Genomic DNA, 17,671 nt, shown 5'->3' on the forward strand with positions numbered 1-17,671 from the left:
ATGAATGCACTTCAAAGTTTCCTATTGTGTCACCTTGACTAAATTTTATCAACTATATACAGTTGTCAAAATGGGTAAGGCCGTGGGTTTGGCATGTCCCGACCACTAGAACGATGAGTTCTGAGGAGTTGCAAGTCAAATTGCTCTAATCCGTCAATTATATTTGTCAAATAGGCTAATTGAGTTGCAATATCCAAACCCGCCGCCGAAATGACGAGCCGGCCCGCACCGCCTCACCAAATGACGGGTTGTGGTAGGTTTCACAAAATTGGTCCGGGCCGGGTCGGGTCGGACATGTAAGAAATTCATATGCCTATTCCTGGGCTGGGCTGGGCTTATCAAAGTCGGGAGGCTTTATAGATATCGAGCGGGTTTCACACACACAAAAATTAGGTGACAAAACTTGTCATATCCATAGAGCTTAAGAAAAAGTTGAAATATCGAAATAATAAATCTCTAAACCCTAATCAAAGTATAATAATCCATGTCATAATTTATGTTTGAGTAATAATTATGGTATCTATATGATTATAATACACTTATGGTTTCGATCATGTTGCTACAATCGGACAAGATTGTCGTACATTGTTGGGTTAATACAGTTTTTCTAACTGATATGATTAGCATTCTACTGCATCAGTCCGAAGCTTATTCAGTGCACATTGAAAAATAGTAGTTATGAGTTTAGTAGTCATAAAATCTTGGTATATAATAATATAGTTAATTCCATGCGATATATCAATTAATGCCAATACATTTAAATATAAATAANACGTACAAATTACAAGATAGTCAAACACAAAAATTATTTGTGGGGCTAATCAATTTCTCTATTGACAGCACAACCGATCATTAAGTTACAAGAAAAATATAGGTCCACATTTCAAATCACGTGGAATAAGTAAACTCGTAGTGTAAAACATCAGAAAAAAAGTTTGTCCTTTTTTTTTTTCACTTATGATTATGTGTGCAAATGAAGCACATTTAAAGAAACTCATATTTGATGCCCAAATAAGGACCAACTTCAATTTTCTTTCTCGATTTATCAAGAAGTGCCCAAGTTTTTCTTTTAACTCATCCTTCTAATAGCCCCTTTTTTTTTTTTATATAATATACGGTGACAATTGCCAAAAATATGCATATATCCCTTTTCTACATCAAACCTTTGTATGAACAATCTTTCTTTCATAGGTCCCATAGCCATTTTCTTGCACAAAAACTGAGCAATCTATCCTTTATTGCAATTCAAGTGGACCCTTCCACATCAAATACACACTATTGGATGATTTTCCCACTATTGTTATTTTTCTATTAGTGATTATGTTGCAAAAATGTCTTTTAGAATATTGATGTTGATGGAGGAATCTAATCCTTTTTTTATTTAATGTATAGGTGTTTCATAACTCACTATGAGTGATTATGTTGCAGAAATATCCTTTAGAGGGATTGATGCTAATAGAAGAATCTAATCCCTTCTCCATTTGATAAAAATTTACAAGTTTTTTTTCATCTATTCAAGTGTTTCATAACTCATACGATGATAAATCGAGAGTGTTACTCTCAAATGTCTGTACAAAGATCTTGTATAAAATGTATCGTACTCCCGATGTAACATAGATAAAAACAATTATTTTAGGTAGTGTGTTGGTTCAACTGTTCAAATCATTTTATTACTTTTAAATTTAATAAATTATTTTTAGCTTTAATACAACTACTCATTTTGATCCAGATACATTGAGTTTACTTTGCTCATTTTTCATGTGAAATGTTTATTAAGTACTCTCCATTGGCCATGGAACATGGAGGATTTGTTCCACTCGAATATTTAAGTTTGTTTAGTTTAAATATCTAGTGGTGTTTATATGAATAATTACTCTCGTAAATATTTGACAATCTCGTTTTATGATTGGCTAAAAATAAAGTATAAAGACTTTTGCGTCTGGCAAAAAATATTTGTAAGTATTTGTATTGACATTTATCTAATTATATGAAGAAAAAAAATTCTCTAAAAAAATTGTATAAATCTTCCAACTTTTTTATGCTCCTTGGATGGAGCCACCACTGTCAAAACACCACAATTTCAAGATTCATCATTGCTGATTGCTATGTGAAGTGGAAGGATTATTTTACTATCTTTTACATTAAATTATCGCGAGAATAATATAAAATTAATTTATACCAGCTACTTTAAAGAAAATGTTAGACATGTATTATATTTCATATATTCTTATAGTTAAGATAAAATCCCATACTTTCAAAATAAACATTTTAACATTCATTACAGTATTGAGGATAATGTAAGGACGTCTAACATTTTTCAAGTGTAGAATGATCGTTTTGTCCCTAAAACCCTAAATTTTCCAATTTACCCTTAGACCTTGAAACGACGACCCAAATACATCCAAACTTAACATAACACCATACAATATACCCATAAAATTTTTTTAGACGTAAAATTACGCTCCTCGACTAATTTCTCAATTCGTTTTAAAACTCGAAACTACGTCTCGGTTTTAACCCGAATCGACTCGAAACTTAGCCAAATTTGAACCATAGCTTATTAAAACATAACCATACTTTATACAACCCAAATCAAACCATTTAAGACCCTCGGAAAAGCCTAGACAACCTTCTGAATTTTCCTTACCCTTGTTCAAACCCTGGCCCTAGCCAACATCAAATCCATCGAGCCTAGCCTTTAACCATCAAGTCTAGACCCTAACCAATCTTCTTATGACCTAGAATGAACCCTTAGGACTCTACTGGACCAGCCTCTACAGCCCATACAAGACCAGCCCTCAAACCCGCGAATTCTTCATGATGCGCACGCCCAAGGAACTCGCAACAGCCTTAGCCCTTGCACCAGCCGCCCCTCAAGCCACCTAGGACCATGACTCGACCCCCTTAGGACCCCTGAACACGCCCCTACAGCAGCTGGTGGCCGCACCCTTCTAGGAAGCCCAAACCGAAACCCTAGTTCCCATATGATCCCAATTTTCGTTCTACCTTGTTACATTCTTGTCCAGCCCTTAGCCAAGCCTCTATGGACCCTTAATCATGCTGAAAATCGTCTCCTTTCATAATCCTATCATGGCAGCCCCTTTGTGCAACATAAACATGGATTTAAAAAAAAGCATAAAAACTCAAGTTTTATAATATATATGCCTCAAAAACGAAAATAAAAGGAAGTTTATCATATTTTTCATGCAATTATGTTAAATACACATAATATGGTATGAACGATTAGTGAAGGAAGATTAAGGTTTGCCTTTGCATATTTCACGCACGAAAACAATACTTGACACGAGGGACGTTGGCGGAGAGACGGGTGAGAAGACTTTGCTGAAGTTTCCCTTCAATATTCACGTGAATTGCCTTCAAAACCGTGTGGTGTGTGCGTGGGTGTTGATGGAGGAAACCATACTCTAGGTGGTGTGAGGCGTGAGTTTGAGTGTTCAGGGTTTAGGAAATTACAAGGCTTTGGTATATAGAATCTTAATATAATTGGCCCAAAAACATTGGCCCAAAAACCTTAATATAATGGGCCCATTAGATAGTAAATAAAATATTTTGTTTAGGATGGTTTTCAAAAATATTAACCGAGTCTGTAAAAAGTCTCTATGTTGTCAAAAATTGATTACCGATTTATAATATGACTCGACACGTAAAAATATCTCAAAAGTTACCATTTTCGAAAATAACATATAGAATATACCATATGTTAAATAATTAAAAATAATAATTTAATAAAAATATTTTTCTTTTTATGGTCCTCGGGTCTCCATTCCTTGATCGCGTCTCGAGTAACCCGAATTTTATTTATTTTAAAAAATTAATGAAAAAAATTCGAAAAAATAAAAAATAATAATATATTTTAATTTAAACACATAATAACAAAATTTCTGATTTAAATTTGAAAGTTTAATCGTAGAAAATTAAATAAAAAATTGTTAAAAAAATAAAAAATAAATAAAATAAATATTAAATGATGAAAATTTATCATATAAATATATAATAAATTTTGTTCAAATATACCATATATAAAAATATAGGTAATTTTTTTTTTAAAATCGGGCCCAACCCGAAACCCGTCTAACCTAGTACGAACCCGAATCCGAAAAATCCTAATCCGAACTTGATTTTTTTCGTGTTGGGTCGTGTCAGGTTGACGAGTCGTATTGCATTTTGCAACCCCTAACCGTCCACACTATTTTTTAAATTAATAATTAAAAAAACCCATAAAAACAAGAAAGGAATCACTGACACCAAACATATCCTTGATAACGTAACGTAGACTATTTTGTAATTCTATCAAGATTCATTGCCCCTATCAGGCATTTCACGCAATCCGAATTCAGAGCCCTATCCATTCGCACTCAACCTTTTGCGCCTATCCTTCTCTCACACACAATACACACACCCCTCATCTCACAGGAGCACACTCAATACATACACAAGTTGTACGTAACTGTAGCAGTTGTAGTCTCTAAGTCTTTATCTGAAAAACAAGAACTTGACATTCTTCAAACCCCAATTTCTCTCTCTTACCACTGCACAGTGCTTTGTACACAACCTCCTCTCCCTGCCACAGTAATGATGGACCATTTTACCCCTGCGTTGACGCGAGGATACCGAATCAGTTCTTGCCACCCTCTCTAGATTCCACCTACCGTTGGGAGAAAAGATTTGAGTTCCGATGGATTTCAGTTAGCTATATGTATTATATATATTTTTTCAAACTTGGTGATAGTGTTTGCTGTCGAGATAGTGCACGCGTATATTGTGTATATGGATTTGGTGGAGGAGGTTGGAGAGAGTTCATCGCCGCCGAGGAGTTACGGCAGCTTTGGTGGCGGCGGCGGACACGATGTGATCAGGAATGATGTGTACAATCGGTTGATGGAGAATGGAAACGAAGAGGCGATTGGGAATCCTGATTTTCGTGAACAGTTGGAGGGTCACTTCAATCGTCTGCCTCAGAGGTATCTGTGTGGATGTATATTTGACGAGTTTGGGGGTGTGATGGATGTTCCATTTCGTTAAATTTGTATTTTTTTTGTTTCGAATGCATGTATTTTGTCGTCGAATTTCTTGGAAACCTTTTTCTTTTTACCAAGAAATATTTTCTTCCTTCTTGAAGAAACTTGATGCGTGTGTGCAGTTTGTGATGCACTCTTGGATTTGTAGAGTATAAATTAGGGAAAGAAGTCAGCTTTACTTGTCACATGGCACTATATATAGAGTAGATATATTTGTGGCTGAACAAGATTGTGAAAATCCCGAAATACTACTGATATAATTGTCAAAAGGAAAGGAAGTCACATTCCTACGTTGACTAACAGATCAATTAGTGGTTATATATCACAATGATTTTTTAACATAATTATGGCGATGGATTTGTAACAATTACATTCCAAAACCACCCCCTCCAAATTGGAGCATGAATATCTTGAAATCCCAACTTGAGGCATCACTGTAATAACCTTGTGTAAATTTATCAGCTGTAGGCAACATGAGACTAGATTGAATCTTTTCACGTTAAAAGGATGGTCTTGAATATGTGCTTGTTTCTTTGATGAAAAACTGGATTGCTGGAAATGTGTAGTTGCTTGATTGTCACAAAATATAGAATGAGGTCTGGGAAAAAATTCTAAGATCAACTGATAAGTACTGCATCGATTGTGGTTCACAGATTGTTTGTGGCATTTCACAGCATTCAGCTTCAGCCGAAGATCAAGAAAAAATATCTTGACATTTTGTTATCTTGTTGTCAACCTAGTCATAGGAAAACTTGCCCAATCTGAGCGGTAACATGCCATTGATCGACAACTACTTGATGAAGTTGCCAAAAATTCCTTACCTGGGAGTTCTTTTAGGCATCAAAGTGAACACATTGCAGCATAAACGAGGCTTTCTTGGAGCATTATTAATTTGACTAAGAATGTTGACTGCGAAAATAATGGCAAGATAAGTAATCATAAGATAGATTAATCGTCCCACAAGTCGAGGATAGGGAGTTGCATCTTTAAGGAGGTCACCAACTTTTGAAGTTAGTTTCCATTGTTGTTCCATTGGAAATTTAGCAGGTCTTGGCCCCACAAGGCCTACATCCTAGTGTGTATTTACACAGATTAAAAAAGTTATTAGGGAGTAAGATACTTTTATTCCAAGAAAATACTTGAGGGGGCCGAGACTTTATATGAAATTGAGAATGCAAGGAAGACTTCAAGCAGCCAATAGCTGCAATTTTTTTTCCAGTTATAATAACGTATTCACATGAATGCTGATCCAAGATGGTTATGCAAATAAATAAAGAATAATCAGCTTTCGACCTGGTGAAAACAGTTGAAATAGCCAATTTTGTGATGCTTGCCCAACCTATAGTGAGATTTTTGAAGTTTACAAACCTGATCATCATCATGTTCATGTATCGCAAGTCCTGGTGTATTTTTCATGTATACATCTTTATTTAAGACACCATTTGGAGGGGTTATGGGTTGATAGATCTGACAAACATCAGCAGAGCAGCATTCGTTTTTAGGATGCAGAGCCATTCTCATGGCCCTAAACCATGTTGAATAATTGTCTCTATTTCATGACGGATCATTAGAGGAGCCAAGAAGAAGCTCGAGTGTAGTTGAGGATACCGTAGAAGCCATGAAATTGATAGAATTGAAGTTCGAACATGATTACAGACTGGATTTGTAGCATTTGCTTACGATTTTGATATGCAGTTCCACGTGCTAGTGTTAGTTCAAATTACATTTCTTGGAGTTGTACTTGACTGATTTAAATAGATACTTTCAGATGTGATGTTTTAAACTTAAAGATTACTTGAATCCCTTAAGGTGTTTTACGATATTTTTATTGTCTTGTTTGATCTTGATGTCGTGTTGGTTTTGTTATTTTTTATGATATATGATATTTATGAAAACTTGGGGTGGTTGTAATTTATGATGCCATGGACCTAATGTGCTTCAACTTTATTTATTTTGGTATGTTTTTCAGTTACAGTTTGGATGTAAATTTGGATAGAGTGGAAGATGTGTTGTTACATCAAAAACTTCTTGCTAGAGCAAAGGATCCTGATAATCGACCTGTTTTCCATATCCGTTTTTTGGAGGTATGCATGCCTTCAATAAACATTTGGCCTCGTTTACTTTCTTGTGCCATCTGAAAAATCACTGATAAGACTGTCATCTGTTTAGTGGGATAAGAATGAAACCGATATCTTAGTTGCAATCAACATTTGCCCAAAGTTTATGAAATTTTTGGGGAATGGATATCCGATCTAGTATGTTTTTGACAATTTGATACTTAAATGCTGGTAGGAGATAGGAATCTTGAAGACGTATTTTTGCTGCCAAAGGTTTTTTTTATTATTAAATGTGAGCTATAAATTGAAATAACAGAAAGAAAACGATTGACAACTGAAATTGGGATGGTGTCAATTGAGCAATGATGGTTAGGAGTCTTTAAGAAACTTATCTCATAATGGTAGTCATTTACCGTTTCGTGAGTAATGGTTACTGGTAAAATTTTCCCTGGATGAATTTAATATATCCACAGTTTTCTTGTAGATGAGAAGTCGTGCTCTTTTCTGCATTTTCCTACTGTGCGAACTATGGAACTTCATTAAATTATTGTTCTATTCTGCTGCTTCTTTGCTTTATTACACACATTTTTCCTCAGAATATTTGCACAATGGTCGATGATGAGCAAGTTATAAGTGTTCCTCATGCCGCAAATCTGTGTGGCACTGTTGATGATGAGGATGACCATACCCAATTATTAAATCATAGGTACTTGTGATATGTAATGCATACCGATTTAATGCATTACATCACTGATAAGGATGATTTTCTTTTTCTTGTTAAGATAGGTTCTCAACGAGTGTATCTATTACGTGTTCATCTCGCACTTTGTCCTTGTTTTCTCTGCATGTGACTAGAAACAGGAATTTTTTGGGTGATGTTGAGACTTGTTCTAAGCTAGAGGATCTTAATTTGGGTGTTTGGAAGAATTCTAATGGCATAAGCAGAGAAAAGCCTGCAGAAGATTTGACTAGAAGGTACTTACTTTGCGACTTTTTCCTATGCTCTTTGTTAACATTTTCAAGATGAGAAGTAATATCTTATTGAAAGATGACAGGCTTAAAAAGTCAGGACCTCTTTTTCCCTCCCTATTATATGTAAAAATCCTTGATTTTCATGAATTGAGTAACTTTAATATTTCATACACAATCAAGACTCTGAATCAAGATTCTTCTGTGGATTTTCAAGATGTAGTACTTATCTAAGATGTTTTGTTCCCTGGATCCACTGTTATCCAATTATCAGCTTGTGCTGCTTGGGGTGAGAAGACAATTAGAGGAAATATATTTGTTATATTGCATTATATTTATCATTTATTTGTTTGTTTTAAATCCTATTATTTATAGTTTCTTATCTCTAGCACTTAAAGATAGGTTAGTTTTTTTTCATATTTCTAGTAAGCCTATATAATTACTTTGTTATGTAATATTGTCATATTTTCTGGTAAGTCTATATAAATTACTTTGTTATGTAGTTTTATTATCCAGTCCTTTCATTGGAATGAGAATCCCTAATATTTTCTCGTTCCAATTATTTTTTTTATTTATATTTCATAATGTTTTTTCCTTTGTCAAGAAACTGCAATAACAACCGTTCCCTCTGACGCACAAAATGATATCTTTAACTAAACCTCGAGGCTTCTTTGTCAAGAGATTTATTTGTCACTTAGCACATGTAATCAGCTAATTATTTCGTAATTTTCTTTATTTTGATCGATACAACTACCGTTTTGAATAACGTTTTTTAAGACCTTTCTACCTGTTGCTTTCAATTTACTGGATTTTTCCGCTGAATATATAAGATATGGGCTATGTGTATTGTATTGTTTGGTCTGTTTCATGTGCAAAAGTGAATCTGAAATCTAAATATATAGTGCAGGAAGGAAGCTCTTCGCACACCTATCCATGAAATGATATTTTCTACTGTTGACAAGCCCAAGCTTCTTAGTCAGGTATAATAAGAAAGGATTTTCTGCCTTGTTATTCAGAATGTTGGTGTTTATTTGTGAACTTTCCTGCACTCCTGTGTCTTGGCCTTTGTGATGTGGAGATATTCTGGCGACTTGTTTTTCGACTATGTTCTTATTAAACCTTGATCAAAATATGCATTGCATATTTCATGCCTTTGTTCTATGCATGGGTGCTTAGTTTTCTTGAGATGAAATCGGCATCTTATTTCTTTTGTGTATGCCATTTAAGATTAAAGCATGGTTTCTAGTGTTCCTATCAGTCCTTTCCTTCCCGTGTCTTCTTCCTACCTTCCCTCCCCTTTTTGGAAATTTGCCCCTGAAGATCTCTCATTTAGAAACTTCGATCGACAACTGAGCCTAAAATAACAGTATCATAACTTAGATTCTGCTTACTGTATTTCTCTTGTTTGCAGCTTTCTGCTTTGCTCTCGGACATAGGACTCAACATTCGGGAAGCTCATGTGTTTTCAACAACTGATGGATACTCTTTAGACGTATTTGTTGTGGATGGATGGCCTGTTGAGGTATCTGTGGTTAAGCTTACCAAGTTCAGTAATATTATCAAACTTAGGATTTTATGTTTGAAGTTTTGTGAAGACAGGGGTCACATTTTGAAAGTGGTTTGATTGAGTTGGATTATGTATAACTATAAACTGTATGTCGACCAAGTTCAGTAATATTATGAAACTTGGGATTTTATATTTGAAATTTTGTGGAGGCAGGGGTCACCAATGAAATTGGTTGGTTTGAGTTAGATTGTGTATAACTTGAAATTGTTCTACATGAATGTTGCTACAATTTAAGGTTCCCCATGTGACAACACTTGATTTTAGATTACTGACTTGTTTTATATACTTTCAGCCCAAATTCAGCGTTTTCAACCCAACCTATTATAATTTTTTCAATAAAACAATTTATATCATTGACTGAATATCAGTCTGTCCTTGCTAACATGAAACCACATGATTTACAATTTGACCTGGCACACATCTGCTAAGAAATAGATCATGAAGATAATTGATCCAATTGCAATTGCATTGTAGTAGGCACAATAATACACACATGTAATAAAAAAAGTGAAATGTTAAATTACGGTAAATATCTTTTCTGGTGGGTATGAAAAAATGAAATACTAGTTTATCTTTGTGCACAGTTGACATCTCTCAGTTGTAATCAATCACCCTCTTTCAATTACAAGATAGAAGTTCAAGACAGGAAAAATTTGTTCTATTTTGTATTTTAACCAATTAATCTTCTACCTGAATAAAATAATCCATGCAAACTTGTTTCAACTTTTTTCGGTCTTTCATTTGCTACAAAGGTGGCACATTTTGGGCTTAAGTTTCCAAGTATTCTGATTTCCTTGTGATTTTTTATCATTTGTATTTTAAATAGCACAAACCGAAAAAAATATAGTTGTTTGCATTTATTTCGTGGAACTAACTCATAAATCCATGATCAGTTTTTATTGGCATAAGCTTTACGTTTACGGTAAGTGTTTAAGAATTTCTATCATGTGTTTGCATGTGAGTTTTTATGGTTTTCTGGAAGGTGCGGAAGGGAGTTTATTTGTGGGGTGTAAAATTGAGTAACAGTTAATTCTTGAGAGTGGTGATGAAACCTGCAACAGAGATTAGGCATACTTCGCTGAAGGGCCATGTTTTTATGTGCCTTAACACTTTCAGCCAATATATTGATTACTTGGTGATTGGATGGCCGAGCATTACTAGGCTCTCATTTAACTATTGGTTGTCTTCTTTTGTTATAACTTTTTATATGAAAGTCATTTAGACTATGTTGATTGTATTTTCTGAGAAAGTGGATATGTTGTTGACCTTGAATTATCGTGGCTAGGATACAGAGAGTCTATATGAAGCAATGATAAAAGCCATTGCTAGAAGCGAGGTAATCAATATGGACTATGCTTGTCTTCTTTGAAACAGTTTTTTTTTCCTCATCCATTATAAATTACTGGAGATCAATGTTGCATCACCAGTTCTCTGGTTTTTCTTGTTTAGGGATCATTGTCTGTTTCATCACACTCACAATCAATGATAGAGAAAACTATTGCTGCAAAAACTAAGTTTGAAGATTGGGAAATAGATTGGAGACTGTTGAAGATAGGAGAAAAAATCGCTGTCGGATCTTGTGGAGATTTGTTAGTTGAAAGCATTATGATAAATTCTTTTGACTTTGTTTGTCCTGCCTTATACTTGCTTACATATGTATTTTATTTACAAGGTATCATGGTGTATATTATGGTCATAATGTTGCTATTAAGGTCCTCAGATCTGAGCATTTGAATAATTCTCTGGAGACAGAGTTTGCACAAGAAGTTGCCATTTTGAGGTAGGTTTTCTTTGCAGCTTTTTACTATTGAGATTCAGATAGAATTTTTTTATTTGATTTAAATGGCTATTTTTTTAAAATGTGAAAATTTGTGAAATAAAGTTCTTTCTTGAGTTGTCTGCCAAATAAATTCAATGTTGGAAGTGTTTTAGAAAATGATAACATTTCTTCTAGTTTCTTATTTCGAGCTCCGTTGCCTTCTGTGCTCTGGGTTTTAATATCCAAGCTACTTCTGTGGAATTTTCATAAACATGAAAATATCTTAGTAAGAAATTAGGCATTCTTGGACAAAACCCAAAGATGGAAGACAGCTTACATATGTCAGTGATGCATCTAACATTCGCCATCTAGTGATGCTTAATAAAATGTCCTAAAATGAGATGACACTGGTGCAACACTTCTTTCTTTTCCAAGTAACATGAAATTGAGACAACAGCGAATTGCTTTATAGATACTCCTGCATCAATCATGTGTCAGGAAATCATCCAACAAAAGTAATGCCATGATATGATTGCTATTAGAAATGCCTGGTCGATCACTAGTTATCGTATGCCTTACCTGTAATAAAAGTGATATATATCTTGTGGCACTGCTGTTGCTACCTCATTTTGTTACTTTCTTATCTATATTTTCAAACTGGAATTGTGGAACTTCTCAATAATCCAGAACAAGAAAAGTGCTCATCTTAATCAAAATTATTTGTTTGTCACAGTTTCCCTTTAAGATACTGTTTTCTCCGTACAGTTATGAAAATACTACTTTCGCTGTCCGAGTTGCGAGCCATAAATAGAAACATGCTATTTTTCATTCTAGTAATATTTCGTTTTTTTTGTTTGTTAAAATTCAGGCAGGTTCAACATGGAAATGTAGTGAGATTCATCGGTGCTTGCACGAAATCACCTCATTTATGCATTGTAACAGGTATGGTGCTTTCTATATGGTTGAGCTGATTTCACATTTCCGAATAATTTTGGTTCACGTTGTGTGCTTTATGTTATTTTTGTTCTGAACGAATTCCTATTCCTACCTTACTGTTGAATGAATATTTTGGTACTATGAGCATTTATTGTTATCTTTATGGATGCCTCCTTTTGTTTTATCTTATTGCCAATTAAATTATCTGTCGGATATTGATTACAACTGTTATCTAATTTTTTTAATTTATTCATGTTGTTTCTGATTTTGTATTTAGAGTACATGTCTGGAGGGAGCCTTTATGAATATTTACACAAGAATCATCATGTATTGAAGCTACCACAGCTGCTGAAGTTTGCAATTGATGTTTGCAAAGGAATGGAGTACCTTCACCAACAGAATGTTATACACAGGGACTTGAAGACAGCAAATTTGCTTATGGATACTTGTCATGTGAGTTCATGATGTCTTAACATTTATTTAATGTTCCATTTTGTCACTTTGATATTTTTCGGCGTAAGTAGTTTCCGCTACTGGGGAATCTATATTTGTTATGAATAAGATTCCTTCTAACTTGATCTTAGGATCTTTTGATTTTGACGTAACGGTGCTATACTTATCTTGATCAGTGTGATAATTTGTTTCAAGGTTGTTAAAGTGGCAGATTTTGGAGTTGCTCGATTCAAGAATAATGGTGGTGTGATGACTGCAGAGACTGGAACATATCGATGGATGGCACCTGAGGTATAATACTTTTACTTGAATAGTGTCATGGTGTGTAATTTGTTATTCAATGCATTCAGTCTTTGTTGTCTTGATTTGGAATTGTTTATATATATATTAGCTTCTAAATTTTGACTATGTGGTGCAGTAAGATCTGTCCTTGGGAAAACCACTCAGTCCTGACCAACATTATATTATACCAGTCTTTGTCGTGTCTGAGCACCATCTTTCATTTCTTGTTTCGAAAGAAATTTTTCTTCGTTGACCTGGTACTTATTGTCTTGATATTTAGAACTTCAAAGGCTTGCGCATATGAATGTTTGAATGGCAGGCATCCTTCATGAAATTCCTTTGTTAATTCAACCCATGAACCCTCTAAATTCTTGATGCTTTGATCTGCCATCTGCATTTTTTTTAATTTCTTGCACTCTCTGAAAGCTAGTGTTTACTAAAACTGTTTCACAGGTGATAAATCATCAACCATATGACCAAAAAGCAGATGTATTCAGTTTTGCTATTGTTCTTTGGGAGTTTGTGACAGCTAAGGTTTGTTCTCAAACTCAGCCGTTATAAATGATAATTAGAGCAAGACTTAGCATGTTCGAAGTCAGTTCATAATATTGCTGTTCTTTTCTTCTGCTTCCAGGTGCCTTATGATACAATGACACCTCTACAGGCTGCCCTGGGAGTGAGACAGGTTAGCATGTGTTTCTCCCTGATGTTCTGTTTAACATAATTTGTGAGCCGTTATATCACATTTGCATATTATAGGTCATGTAGCAGCTAACTGTATCATCTTTTCATTGTATCACATTTGCATATTTATAGGTCATGTAGCAGCTAACTCTATCATCTTTTCGTTGTGTTCTCATGTTGATGCATAATATTAGGGGATGAAATCTTAAGACCTGGCAATTCCAGCAATATTTTTTTTGAAACGGACACTACAAAAACATGAATGAATCGAAAGAATATCTTGTATCTTATGGTGGAATTATGACATACTGCATGCCACTGTTTGCCCTAGTTCGAAGAAATTTCAATCTGCCGTATCATTTACCTGCTCGTACATCTCTATTTAATCATTGCTCTATATTTTTGGGATAGGGTCTTCGACCAGAACTCCCAAAACACGTACATCCCAAGCTGTTAAACTTGATGCAAAGATGTTGGGAAACTCTCCCTACTAAACGACCTTCCTTCACCGAGATTAGAATTGAACTTGAGGAACTCCTACATGAAGTACAGGTAGGGGAGTGTGCTTTTACTACTAAAGACCATCCCTCTTGCACAAATATATAGATACATTACGCATGAATTCATGAAATTGATTAGTCGTTAACTCACGGCTTGAAATCATTGTTTTACAGGAGACTGCACCTAATGGCTGTTGAGTATATATTTAACAAACTCGGCACATTTTGGTTGTAACTAGCGAGAGCTTGTTTTGGTTTTTTTCCCTCATTGGCTCTTCATATGAAGGTTATAGGGATTTTTGGTTACACGTGACAAGAAGGTATGTTTGTAATGTTTTAAAAAAATATATAGACGATAATTTTGTATATGAAGTTCCGCGAAAAAGCCTATACTTATAAAGATATGTACAATGTGTATTTTGTTTTTTTTGTGCTTTTTTTGCCCTGTTTGTGGTGGCTCGTTTTTGTGAAGGAGTTGCTTCATTCATCCATTGTTGGGGTCCAATTTCATATTTGCATTGGAAATATATGTAATATTTGATTTCCTTTCTGGAATCCATTTTCTGGAATCCAGAAAATGTCTGTATTTCCTTTCTGGAATCCAATTTCTGGAATAGTATTTTCGGAATCCATTTTCTGGAAATGTCTGTATTGAAAGTTTAATAAAAAAACATGATTCGTTCACTTTTATCTTCTAGAAGAATATTGAAGTTGAATTATTTAGATGCGAAACCTATGAGATAAATTTTGAACACGAAAATTAATGAAGGTGATAACATTTGGTTTATGGAAAATGTTTCCATTAAAGTTATACCATCATTCAAAGGAAAGAAATAGCTAGAAGCTGTTCTTTAAATAAAAATAAAGAAAAAACTAAATGTAAAGTTATTTCCATTATCGTCGGTCCGTCCTGGAAACAAATATTTTAGATAATTGAAAAAAAAATGACTTAACTTTTTTTTTTAATTGCAGTTATTCTATGGGATATCTAAAATTTACAAAATTATACCTAGGGCTACCTAAATTTGTTAAGATATCTAATGGGGTGTGTCAAGGATATAATCGAGTCGAGCTGAACTCTTGAATCGTTTATAGTCGAGTTGAGCTCGAATTTTATTTAAGCTCACGAGTTTATTTAAGCTTTTATCAAGCCTAAACGAGCTTAATAAATATGAATTATACATTTAAATTTTCGTTAAAATAAATTATATGTTTAGAAAAAAAATATAACATTTTTATTAAAATTTGTAAATTTATTATATTAATAAAATTTTCTATATATTTCATAAGTAATATGCAAAATCAATAAATCAAATATCAAAATTATAAATTTTTCATCTAAGAGATGACTAATGAACTTACCAACGAACATGTTCACGGAAAAAAAACAAAAAACAAAAAACAAAAAATAAATAAATAAATAAAAAACATGTTTACGAGCTAACCAGTCGAATATTGTAAAGTTTGAGCTTGATTTGTTTATCTTAACGAGCCTCATTAAACGAGTTCAAACGAGCTTTTATCGAATCGAGTTTCGAACAGCTCACAAACGGTTTGGTTCATTTACGTCTCTATATTTTTATGAGATTAATTTAAATTTAAGAAACTTATAATTAATTTTTAAATTGTAAAACAAAACGTGATATTAATTATTTTAGTGGCTCAACTTATACATCAACTCGAATTTGGTAAAACCAATTATTATCAAAAGAATATTCGTTATAATCAACATCCATTTAATTATTGAATACTTAATTTTCATCTTTTATTATATGGGGGTTTTCTATATTTAATTTCAAATCAGCGAAGATTTATGCGTAATTAGTTCGGTAAGATGGACCCAATGCTTGCGTTAGTCAAAAATAAAAATTGATTATAATAATTTTATAAAAATACATTTATTTCCTTATATATGATGTCCATTTTTCTCTTATACTATTCCACCGGCAATGTGGAATCAAATTTAATTAATATTATATCTTAAAAATAAAAGCCAGAATAAATTGAGGTGCTAATTAATTAATTATTATAATGAGAAAAAAAATCATTCATATTTTGAATAGTTTAATATAAATAATCAATTTTTATTTTTTGGGTATCGATATTTCATATGCTTGTGAGTAAATTTTTTATGATGTCATATATGTAAGTAAATATAATTATAAATCTAAATTTTAACCTACATTTGTAACTTGGGATTACCCGGCTGCGCCTTAATATATATACATATATATAGATAACTCGTTATCTATATTAAATTTAATTTGACTAGTTTGTCCGATTGAAGAACAAGTCTTCCACGTTACCAGTCTGCTCTATATCTTACATATTTTTAATTATATAATAAATTGAAATTGGAAAATGATTTTTAGAATTCATGATGTTTTCATCTTGCTAATTTTTTTTTAAAAAAATATTTGATAATGTATATTTAGTATATGCTAAAGATTGCTTTAAAATATTTCATCTAATTTTTTTCTACAAAACTTCTAACCATAAATAAATACTTTCCCCAAGTTTGCAATTATTATGTATAATAATGATGAGGATAATGATATATACTTTAGAAATTAAGTCAAATGTGAGTTGGTGAACGGCTGCAAGCATGTACTATTTTTANAATATCAAATTGTTCATATTAAAATAAAATACTTTTAAAATTATTTCAAAAAATATTTTTAAAATAAATATCATATCGGCCGGCAGTTTGCATGAAATTTCGAAACAAAGTCTTGAAAAATGCAGTGTCAAGTATTTGTTTAAGTTGACTCTATAGCTACATGTAATTGCTACATCATTCAATTACCAATTCTTCTTCTCCAAATTAATTAATTGATTACATTTTTATGGTTTTATAACTAATTTTGTTGACTGGAAGATTCAAATGGAAGCTGGATTTGAAATTTTCTTGATGATAAATATGGGAAGTTTTTTTTAATGTAAATTTAATAATGTTATGAGTCGAGATGTTAATTTATTGTTCATGGCCTAATAAATTTATCATGTGTGTATTTAATTAATATAATTTTTATGTATTTTAGCTGATGGAATTGTAAAGTAATCATTGAACATCGAATTTTACTAAAAAAATTAGTAGCATATATTTGTGTTTTTATTTCTATGTTGTTAAATTTTAATTTTGTCTGTTATCTTATTTTTTCTTTATCGTTTTGTGATTTTTCTGACGTGACACTAATGTGATACTCACATGTATATTGACACGTTATTATTTCCCATTAAGATAGACTAAAATTACCAAATATTGATAGATACAAAAGTAAGATTTAATTTGACAATGATAAAATGAAACATATTTTTATTATATTTTATTTTTAAAAATAATGATATTACAGGCAGGCGTATCTTGAACCAGTGTCTTCTGAGATAGTCATGAGATTGACCAACTATAATTTATATGATCGTAC

The 17,671-nt window shown here is 32.9% G+C and overlaps 1 protein-coding gene across 2 annotated transcripts; it reads left to right on the forward strand.

The window, feature by feature from the left end:
- The first annotated feature begins 4,434 nt into the window (after positions 1–4,434).
- LOC140982714 (serine/threonine-protein kinase STY46-like) lies at positions 4,435–14,930 on the forward strand. Of its 2 annotated transcripts, none has more exons than XM_073449373.1 (16): positions 4,435–4,982; positions 7,009–7,123; positions 7,693–7,802; positions 7,952–8,071; positions 8,973–9,045; positions 9,477–9,587; positions 10,918–10,968; positions 11,082–11,221; positions 11,305–11,412; positions 12,260–12,333; positions 12,605–12,780; positions 12,976–13,071; positions 13,516–13,596; positions 13,697–13,747; positions 14,158–14,298; positions 14,421–14,930. In XM_073449373.1, the coding sequence occupies exons 1-16, from the start codon at positions 4,789–4,791 to the stop codon at positions 14,442–14,444; spliced, it is 1,665 nt and encodes a 554-aa protein (XP_073305474.1). In that variant the 5' UTR covers positions 4,435–4,788; the 3' UTR covers positions 14,445–14,930. The 2 variants fall into 2 exon arrangements, with proteins under 2 accessions (XP_073305474.1, XP_073305475.1); XM_073449374.1 differs by having other exon boundaries at positions 7,958–8,071.
- Positions 14,931–17,671: the final 2,741 nt, after the last annotated feature.

This window comes from Primulina huaijiensis, chromosome 8 (assembly GCF_012295235.1).
Source record: "Primulina huaijiensis isolate GDHJ02 chromosome 8, ASM1229523v2, whole genome shotgun sequence".
NCBI classification, from domain to species: Eukaryota; Viridiplantae; Streptophyta; class Magnoliopsida; order Lamiales; family Gesneriaceae; genus Primulina; species Primulina huaijiensis.

Excerpts from the sequence above, each read along its gene's own strand:
- LOC140982714 (XM_073449373.1), top strand. The coding sequence starts at position 4,789 with ATGGATTTGGTGGAGGAGGTTGGAGAGAGTTCATCGCCGCCGAGGAGT. Across the intron at positions 9,046-9,476 it reads AGCCCAAGCTTCTTAGTCAG|CTTTCTGCTTTGCTCTCGGA; the intron begins GTATAATAAGAA and ends TCTTGTTTGCAG. Across the intron at positions 10,969-11,081 it reads AAGCCATTGCTAGAAGCGAG|GGATCATTGTCTGTTTCATC; the intron begins GTAATCAATATG and ends TTTCTTGTTTAG.